This window comes from Megalops cyprinoides, chromosome 6 (genome assembly GCF_013368585.1).
Source record: "Megalops cyprinoides isolate fMegCyp1 chromosome 6, fMegCyp1.pri, whole genome shotgun sequence".
NCBI lineage: Eukaryota > Metazoa > Chordata > Actinopteri > Elopiformes > Megalopidae > Megalops > Megalops cyprinoides.
Genome location: NC_050588.1, coordinates 30654246 through 30664530, shown reverse-complemented (window position 1 = coordinate 30664530; position 10285 = coordinate 30654246). Strand labels below are relative to the sequence as shown.

Below are 10285 nucleotides of genomic sequence, written 5' to 3'. Positions count from 1 at the left end.
GTAACAAATCAATCAACCTTTCAACTCAATATAAACTGTGATCATCCTAATCTTCAATAATCCACTATTTAATTATTTCAGAGATTTGTTTAAAATTTGACATTATAAAGTTAACAAAAATACTGTGGTTGTACTACACAAGCAGAAAGATGATCTCACTTACAGAAAACGCTGGAATAATCATTGTATAATATTTATAGTATGTATGGCGTCCGCTGTGTGTTAGTTGGCAAAATAACATTTCTGAGTAGGCTATTATTTCTTAAACAATCATTGATTGACCATTTGCAATAAGTACTAAATTAATTAAAAGATAATTAAAAATTGTTTGTTTTGACACAGAAAAAGAAGCAGGTGAGAACAGGAAAGTGTTTACGTTTCTTGCAGATAGCGATGCAGATGAATCCATCTGAGGGTTTGGGTGTCACATGAGAGGTCGCTCTTCCCCCTAGCACTCAGTAGCGGCAGCGTCCTACTCAAGAAACTGAAGTTTCGCATTCGGTGGTTACTGGGCAGGAACGTTATCACATGTCACTGTCGTCAGGTTTAAGTAGCTAGCTAGCTGAATTAACTGAATGATAACATAAAAATGCTCTCTCGGTTACTGAAAGAACACCAAGCGAAGCAGAACGAAAGGAAAGAACTGCAAGGTATCGTGCATTGTTGCTTTTTAGTCCTCTGCCGTGAGGCCTTATTTTTACTAAAGACCCGCCACTATCGTGATTCCCGACGCGGACAGCAGAACACAGGACGTCGGATTGCCTTTCGGCGTGTACCGCTGGAATTTAGGCTGTTGGGCTAGTAGCGTATTCTGTTTGGCGTAGCCACGTTGTGATTGGTTGTAGTTTTTAAAGTCATTCTGTAATAGGTAGACAGGACATGCCAATCCTTTCTCACATGTGTTGCCGGAAGTAAGTAGGCAGCTAGCTACAAATATTAAGTAATCGGATACAAATTACATAGTTAAGTAGCTACATAACTAATGTTGTCATAACAAAGCAGTAGCTTCACTGTGTTTTAAACGTTTTGAACATTCAGTTGAAATGCCAACTAGACACTGTGAATCCAGTTTGCCAGTTAGCATAGCTAGCTATCGTCAGCGAGCGTCTAAATTACTGTCACCATTCTCAATGTATTGTTAGTAAAGACCTTGTGTTGTTAGCCAGATATTCATTTTCATTTAAACGGATCCAACTAGTTTTAAACGCATTCTATTTTGTTGCTGAATGGTGCGCCGCTGCCAGAGCGCGGAGCGAGTTTGCTAATCTAGCCAAGTGACTGTGTTATGGTCGGAACGGATGGCGGAAACATGGCTACATCTAGCTTGACTACCACTAACAAAATCAATATAGCTGGTGTTTAAAAATAATTACATTGTAGTCATCAAGCCATGTTAAAAGCAGTTGTAAGGTTCATTTAGTGTGAGACATGGATATTGTTTCACCTATGTTACAGGTATTTGAAAAAATTAACTTTGATCATGCCGAAATAATTGCTTTGCACAGAGAGACGCAGGCGAGAGGCGATTGCAGCTGCCACCTGTCTGACAGAGGCCCTGGTGGACCACCTTAATGTTGGGTAAGGCACTAAGATGTAAAGATATAGGTGGGAAACCAGCCTGATCATTACAACCGATTCTTCCTGTTGTTCTGTGGTTACATGCAGCGTGAATCAATGTCACGGTGAGTGTAGAGGAGATGAGGGGGTCATTCCTTCAGCTGTTCCCTGTGATTCATGTAACACCCACCATCTCCCATTAGAAGACCAGATTAGGCAATATGTTCGGTATCATTTATAAAGTGGAACAGTGAAACAGACAGCAGTACCAGATAACAGCTAGAAATTTCAACATTCCCTTTATTTGTGACTCTTGGTATTTGACACAACACAGTGATGATTAGTTCTTCTTTTTCTCCTTGCTCAGTGCATTTAATGGCATCACAGTCCATTCATCACAAGGAGAACAAACAGTCAAGATAAAAATCATACTGTGGTTTATTTTTGTATTACATGCTACATCTTCTTTTATGGAGTTCATGAAATGCAAGGTTACATGACCATGTGCGACAGCCAGGCCAAACTCAAAGTAATGGAGGATCCAGAAGTGAAGAAAAAGCAAACACAATAAGATCCTGTCATTTTTACAGGCTTGTTACGCATGTGGGGTTTAAAGCAGTCTTTCAGAAATTGTTTCTTCCTAAATAAGCGACTGTTTTGTGATGGTGCCTTAAGGGTGGGACTTTCCTGGATGAGAAATTGGTCCCTCCCTGCAGATTTCTTACCGGTCCTTGGGAGGCGCTGTGTTCCAAAACATTCCTGCTTTCTGCCTTGAAAATGCAGAGTGGCAAACAGAGAGTGCTGTTGGACAGTAGGACACTAGGGTCTGTAATTGAAAATATTTCATCTTATTTCTTCCAGCACAGTGAAACTATAATTAATGGATCTGTAAACATCATGTGTCTCTTAACATAACTCTGCCCCTATTGCCTGTAGGTCTTAAAAGAAAATGTGCATGAGATCTAAATGGAAATATTGTCTGACCTCTGGCCCTGTTGCAATATTGTATTTCTAAGGGCTGTCAAACTCAAAGCCCTTCAGCTGTGGATGACTTGAGTAACCTACATGCAGTAGACCATTTTGTGTGATGAAAAAACATCGCTGAATGCACACAGTTTGATAGGTGTGTTGCATCAAATTTCTCTTGGATGGATGGATTTACTGTTAATGCGTCTGATCTTTTGTTAAGTGGATGGCTAAGCATTTGAAGTACAATTTAAACAATGCATTCCGAACATATATTCAATTACTTCCATAATAACCTCTCACTTACCGGACATATTGAAATTGTAACTGTCTGTGCATTGTTATGCCTTGCTGTTTATTTCAGATGGTGTATAAACATTGTTTCCATCTGAACTCATCACAAATGATCACAAATAATTGCTGAAAGCACACTATTAAGTTAAATATTGTCATTTTCTGTAGGATCTTAGAGTTTCCTGTGGAACCACTGCAAAAAGCTGTGAGGAATCTATGGAATAAGAAAGAATAAAATGCAAAAGGGCGATCACTAAATTGAAAATGCATGCAGAAGAAGCAGAGTTTATTAATCTGTGGATAGACTGCAACACCCACTACAAAGAACAGAGGCGTGAGCAGTGGAATATAACCAGTTAACTTAATATAAACAGTTTATGACCTTGTATGCCTTGCAGATATGGGGGCATCCGTAGCATTAAAGAGCAGCACTGGGGAAGAGTGCAGGTGACACGTGACTCCAGATTGTTTGTCGAATTCTGAGGTGATGACATCTAGTTTTGCACTAGCCGAGTCATAATGTGTGACAGGTTGACCTGCAGTACAGTCACTAACTATTGTCAGGAATTGTAATGCTTGTTCTCTTAATCTGCTGTTTAGCAGTGCTGGGATTTTTTCCATTTGCTTATCCTTCAAGCAAGAGAGTATATTGATTAGTGCATTAGACACAGCAGAAGAATGCCACAATTGATGATGAGTGCATTTCAGTAATCTTATTGTAAACCTGACCAATGGCTGGTGCCTTGCTTGTGTTCTGATGCGAGTTAAAACATGAAACATTTATCACAATTCATACTGTATATGTCCATGTTTGTTTGTTGACGCATTTTAAGATTAAGTAATGCCTATATACCGAAGGTCGAAGACCACTGAAATTTGTTCTTGCCTGTTTTATGTCAGGGTGGCCCAGGCCTATGTCAATCAGCGTAAGCTGGACCATGAGGTGAAGACTCTACAAGTGCAGGCAAGCCAGTTTGCCAAGCAGACCGCCCAGTGGATCAGCATGGTGGAGGGCTTCAACCAGGCTTTGAAGGTACATGGCAGAGGCCTTCCATAATCAAACAACCCCAGTCCACATTTTCCAATTTTTCTTCATTGGAATCTGAGCTAGAGAGAAGCAACACCATGAGCCAAAAGGCTTCCTTTGACACTCCCCCCCCCCCCCCCCCACTGCCTGGATACAGCAGTCAGGGGAGATCAATAGATATCAAATTTATTTAAAATGATGGCAGGAAATCTGCTGGTAGAGAGTGCAAAAAGAGTTGTTCTTGGAGAAATTTATGACCATAAATAGTTTATTATATGAAGTATATGTATATTTGATCTGTCCTGAGATTAACCAGCTCAAACATGTGCTCATAATTATGCTTGAAACATAAAAAGCTACTTGCCAGAAGGTTCACTGTGGAAGTTCATTGCTTACTGTAGACTGTGTTTAGCCCTGACTGGTCAGCTTGTCTCAGCTGTTAGATAAGGTTTTTTGGTATTTTTAAACAGAATGCTGGATAAGAGGATTTTTTCCTGGTTAACCAAAGACCATAGACTTTTTCCAAAAACAGCAACAATGCTTGTTCATCACCATGGTGAGGAAAGCCAGTTTAAAACTGGCAGTGTGGCTAGATAGTCGCAAGCAAGTGGGAACTTTGAAGCAAATGGATATTTTAACATTCCACGCATGCATTTGTAAGCATATATTTGAGATGGCTAATCGGATGATTAAATGAAAGAGAAACCTGATGGAATAAAAGATAACATGCAGGGGATGGAAAACATAATGATAATTATGGTAACTTCCTGTCAGCTGTTGCCACCCTCAGCTGATTTGGGTTTGAAATTGCTCTTTAATATCTGTTATCTGTTAATGATCAGAACATATCACAAATATAGTTTATTAAAATTCATTTTCCTTCTGTAACACGGAAAGAGAAACACTGAAGATAGACACTGAAGCCTCAACTGAGTTTTACACAACGAAAGGCGTAGTTACCAGTCAAGGGGAGTTTGAGTTTTTAAACAGACTTACTATCTAGAAAATTTATGCCGGTCAGCAAAGCAGTGACCCGAAAATTGGAATACCGTAATAAAGTTATTGTAATCACTGCCTCTGAATCAGGAATCCATCCCTGTTATTACTCATGCCTGTGACCTCATGATGCCAAAAATGACAGAAATGGGTGTAAAAACTCACCCTCACATAACCAGCACAAGTCATACAGAATAGATTTGAGTTTAAGGCTGAAAGGGGTATTAGTTCTGATGGATAGAGGGTGACTTGGTATAAAAAAAGCATATACATCACTGCTTAGTTTGTCATAACTTGCTGTAACCGCTTGACCGAAAGCGGTTTGTCATCACTGGTATAGGCAGGATTGAGGCACATCAACAGCTATGCTTTTGAGGGACTCTTAAGCACCTGTTGTGGCTACATCAAACAAATTGCCCTCCCTCAGTTTGCCATGGGGCAGCCTCTGTGTGTGTGTGTGTGTGTGTGTGTGTGTGTGTGTGTGTGTGTGTGTGTGTCATGCGAACTGGACACCACCACCGCCCCTGGGGCTCGGGATGAGAGGGAGCTTATGGGAAAAGGGATTTGTTACAGTCAATAGAATCCGGCTCTGAGTCACTGAGGCAAAAAGATTCCAAGCCCCTTCAGATTTTGAAGAACAATGACCAATAGGCTGAGATGCTGTATCAGTTCACTGAGAGCTCTGTCATAAAGGAATTAGTCATTCTGAAATGCAAAGCTGGGTCAGTGAATACCTTTTGTTGCTTATTGAATGCTTTTATGTTATTCCATGCTGATTTGGCCTTCGGTTTACCTGAGAAGCATGGATTTCTTACTTTACCATGCCCTATCCTCATTAAAGCGTGGAGTGCACACTTTGATAGTTACGCAGCTCATGGTGACATTACCAGAAAAGTGAGGAACTGGGACCGTAGATACGCCCACAGAAGGTCAGGACCCCCTGCCTGACAGGCTGAAGTGAACTCTGTGTCCTGAGAGGCCCTCTTGTGTGGGAAAACTGTAACTACAAAACTAGTGTGAGCGATAGTGAGGATAGCGATACCGTTACTAGTTTCATATACTAGAGATTTTGTGTGATAACTAACGCATGTAGAAGCAGTTTGCGTGTGTTCGTGTTGCGGTTACCTTTTGTAGTCTCAGTCTTTGTCTGTGACTTATTGGACGCATCAGACTATGGAGAATCAAGGATAGCTCTTCTCGACTCAAGAGTCAAACTAACGACTGGGGGGGAAAAAAAGAGGCTTTGGAGATGCTGGAGTTGTAACCCATTTCTCTGTCTCTGCAGGAGATCGGGGATGTGGAGAACTGGGCTCGCAGCATCGAGATGGACATGAGAACCATTGCCACGGCGCTGGAGTACGTGCACAAGGGTCAGCTGCAGGCAGCCTCCTCCTAGGCCCAATGAGAAGCTCAGAAGCACTCGACCAACTCCTTGCTTAAGTTAACCTCTGCAGTTGCATAAATTCACACTGACTGGCTAACTCTGGTATTTTGAATTGTGGATTGACTGATTGCCAACACTGGTAAATCGGGTACAAGGATCTTGATGGCTTTGCATTAGCTGCTGTTGTAACAGGGCTCATTGGTCAATGGTAAGCTTATTACGGTGATGTAATAGAACCCGTGCCTTTCGTCACAGGCTAAATTTTTCATCATTTCTTATCAGGCTTACAGTGTGTACCTTTTCCAGCAATGAAAATCCCAGCACGTGGACTTGTGAAGCTCTTTTGGGAATAAAGTTTTATCATTAAGTCATGGAATAATGTATACCATGCCATATCCTTGAACAAATGTTTCCCTTTTTAGTTGGTAGCACTTTCATCATCGTTTCATCACTCATGTCACCTCCGTAATCCCTCATAATGATTAACAAAGGCAATTAAAAGTATTTTACCACTGATGAAAAACTTTGTGATAGGCAACAACTGTCATGCCATAAGCAGTTCCCACAGAATAAAGTTACATTCATTACTACTCATGTCAGTCTTTTAGACTGTTAGGGAGGCAATACGTGGTCTATGTACTGCCTTATTTTCAAGTAAAGTGTTGTCATATTGTTTACATGTGTTGTGTGGTAACTTTAGAGCTAATAAAAACCATGTTCTGTTAGTGTTTTCAGTGAGCTGAATGGATTAAGACTCAAGATGGTGCTTACCTAATTTTTTTTTGTCCAAATAATTTGCTGTAGAGCTAGTCCTGTCAAAGGAAAAAAAAAAATCATTCATGTACAATTAATAAAATGACACTATCTTATAGTTGTGTACATGCGATTTTTGGCAGCGGTAAAGGTTACTGAAGAAATAGTAGCGTGTGATTTTGGGTTCCTCAACAAAAATTTGTGTCTGAGATTCATATAATGATCAACATGCATTTCAGTTAATTCCTCTGAGGATGTGGAATACTTGAAAATTTGGATTAGCCTCGCTGTCTGTACAGCCTCCCTGTTGTGGAACAAAAGAGGCTTTCAGCAAAAGTGCAGCATGGAGCAATAGGATTTATTGGCTAGTTATTGGCCACATGTTTCTTCTGACACACCAGAACCCTCCAGGCCTAAAGTAATCTATTTTCTTGCGTACCGATTTGTGAACTGCTCAGCTTGGGCAGTCTCTAGTCTCTCTTTGCTTGCTGGACCAACAGCAATGTCAGCTGTAGGTCATTTCGGGTCCATCTCCAGCAAACTTTCTTAAGACCACAAGCATAAAACCACAGGCAAGATCCAATTGCTTCGTTGTAGTTGAGGACCTAAATGTAGTTTTTACATCTACTTGTGCGTAAATCCCCTGTTGTATCAAGGAATTTTTTGTATTCTGTGGGGATTTTTCTGGCTCCTTGGCTTGCCTCATGAGTCTGTGCTTATTTTTGGTTATTTATTTCAGCCACTTAAGTTAGATGACAATTCCTTTATGAAGGAACCATACTTTTAAGTTGTGAAGACACAACATACTTAATTCAGAGTCCAAGAGGAGAAGTATTTTTGGACAGCTTCCACTGCTGAATCAACAAAATCATGCCATACAGTTCTGTGCTTTCTCTGCTGCCAGCCTGCATAGTAAGAAAACAAATTAGCCTTGGATAAACTAGGCACCTTAAGGCAGTGAGTTTCATTTCAGACTATAGTGGAGCGTCCAACATTTTTATAGATGGACTTCCCCACAAATGGTGCCCTTGTGAGAGGAACTTTAGTTCACATAATGTAAAGTGTCACAAGATATGCAGCTTCACCACTGCAGGGCATGTGCTTCTGGTCATATTAATTAAGCCTCTTAAACTCATTGAAGGGAGTGACTTCAGCAGGCTCAGTACACACAAAAATTATGGGTATTTTTAATGTAATTATTATTTTTTTTTTACCAGGTCTTATGATTGTAAAGTATTCTCTTATGTCACCTATGAGATACATAAACTGTCACTTTAAATCGGTCATTTAAAAAATTCTTTGATGCATTTAGCCTACAGTAGCAAAATAACTGTCAATAAAAAACACACCTAAATGAATGGTTTTATTTTTAAGTCCAGTAAATGCTGACTGGGTGGGTGGACACTATTGTAGTCAATATCACTCACTGTCACTATCAACTGTATTGAAAAAGGTGTTGTAAATGTGCAGGCGTCCCAAGTCGTAAGCTGTAGCTGTGCCAAAAACCAGATGATCTGATGAGAGTTCTCATCCCTGCATGTATTCTTGTTTTGAGCTGACTGATCCACAGAATATGCTGTTTGGTTCTTATATGTATTTCAACCTCTTGGGTAATAACCAAACCTAAACCCAATGCTAACAACAAGATGAAAAATACAGTAGAAATCTACCATTTCTTTGCTTCCTGGAGGTTTATTTTATGTGTTCTCTTTAAGTAGTGTTTCAGTGGTAGAATGTAGGTCCTGAAGTGTCATTTTACACAAGAAACTGTATGCTTCCACTGAGACTAATTGGCCTCACCTTGCTATGCCAAAATAACCAGATAGGTCTTCTGCCAAGGGATGTGAATAAGACTTGTTTGCAAACATGTCTAATTCATCCATACCCTGGTGGGGAATTCCATTGCACAGTGGTGAAATAAAATTATGATTCTTAAATCTGAATTTCACACAGAATCATGCAAGGGGTATCATACAACAGATGTCTTATTACTCATTTCCAAATTTTATTACATAATGAGATACTGATGAACAAATTTGACCATTGATGAATAAATTCTTTGAGCAGAAGGAGTCTTGCTTATTCTGGTTCATTCGTCTCAATTCCCCCTCCCCTCCCGCTGTCTACGTTTACTCCCTAAATCACACACTCATGCAGATTGCAGATTACAAATTGTTGACTTGCCTAAAAGGATAAAGCGCTTTACCAGGCAGCCACAAGCAAGTGGGACCAAAGAGACTGAGAGAAGAGAGAGTGAAGGGGAGAGAAACTCAGGCACATTACACCTTGAAGTCCTAAGACATTCACAATGGGAAAGAGGTATGCATTTTTCTTTTTTATTTACAAAATAAAGATGTCTGATTTGATTTTATACTAAAAATATTACTATTATTACTATTTATTTTTTTAAAGGATTGTATTAGTTTAATTTTAAAATATTCAGTGGGTTGTACAGTACAATAAGTGTACATAATAATGTATTCTATTACTTTATACTTCACCTACTGTGAAAAAAGTTGATGTGAAAAAGTACATCATTTCCAAAATGTTTTTTCACATCAACTGGACATGAAAAAGGGACTTTTTTCTCTTATTTTCTATTTTGGTATTTATAAGTAGTTGTAAAATGTTGCAGGAAAGCTGTTGGTTCCTTTTTATGTTTTCAAAAATCATGTTTAGAAGACCATAAAGTTTGAGTCTTTGCATTAATTTTCTGCATGTGTAAATAGCATAAACTATTTTCTGACCACTTCAGTGCTGAGTTTACACATAACATAATTATTTTGTTACGTTATGTACTTTTCATGTGTTCAACCTGTATACGTATATTCAATTTAAATATTGTACTATATATATATAATATGTAAATTGAATATAAATTGCACATACATACGGTGACATTGCATACTTTTTCAGCTTTCAGCACACATTTTGTAATGAAAGACAAAAAGTCGAGGAAAAAATACAAATAACATTTTATGCAACATACAAATATTTTCGGTTTGAAATAACTGAGAAAAGTCAAGTAGACGTAAGCAGGGTATAAAACTCACATGCACATGTTTGTCGCTCAAACTAATAATCCCTTTGACTAATAAGTTTTGAGCCACGAGAGGCTTACAGAACTTGAACTTCACCATCTGATTTTTTTGTCCTGCATCTCTCTCTCAAACCCCATCCTCATTTCAGAGCCTCTGTTTGTTTCATAAGAGCCTTATCCCAAGATTGCTCATGTGCTCATAAAACCGCTGCCAAGCTCGTGTTACTATGAATGGAGAGTATTTATACTAACAACAAAACAGCTATAA

At 39.2% G+C, this 10285-nt stretch overlaps 1 protein-coding gene across 1 annotated transcript; it reads left to right on the top strand.

Moving 5' to 3' along the window:
* Positions 1-577: 577 nt before the first annotated feature.
* bloc1s1 (biogenesis of lysosomal organelles complex-1, subunit 1) lies at positions 578-8501 on the top strand. Its single transcript, XM_036531349.1, has 4 exons — positions 578-650; positions 1506-1578; positions 3718-3850; positions 6126-8501. Exons 1-4 carry the CDS (start codon positions 590-592, stop codon positions 6234-6236), a joined length of 378 nt encoding a protein of 125 aa, XP_036387242.1. The 5' UTR covers positions 578-589; the 3' UTR covers positions 6237-8501.
* Positions 8502-10285: the final 1784 nt, after the last annotated feature.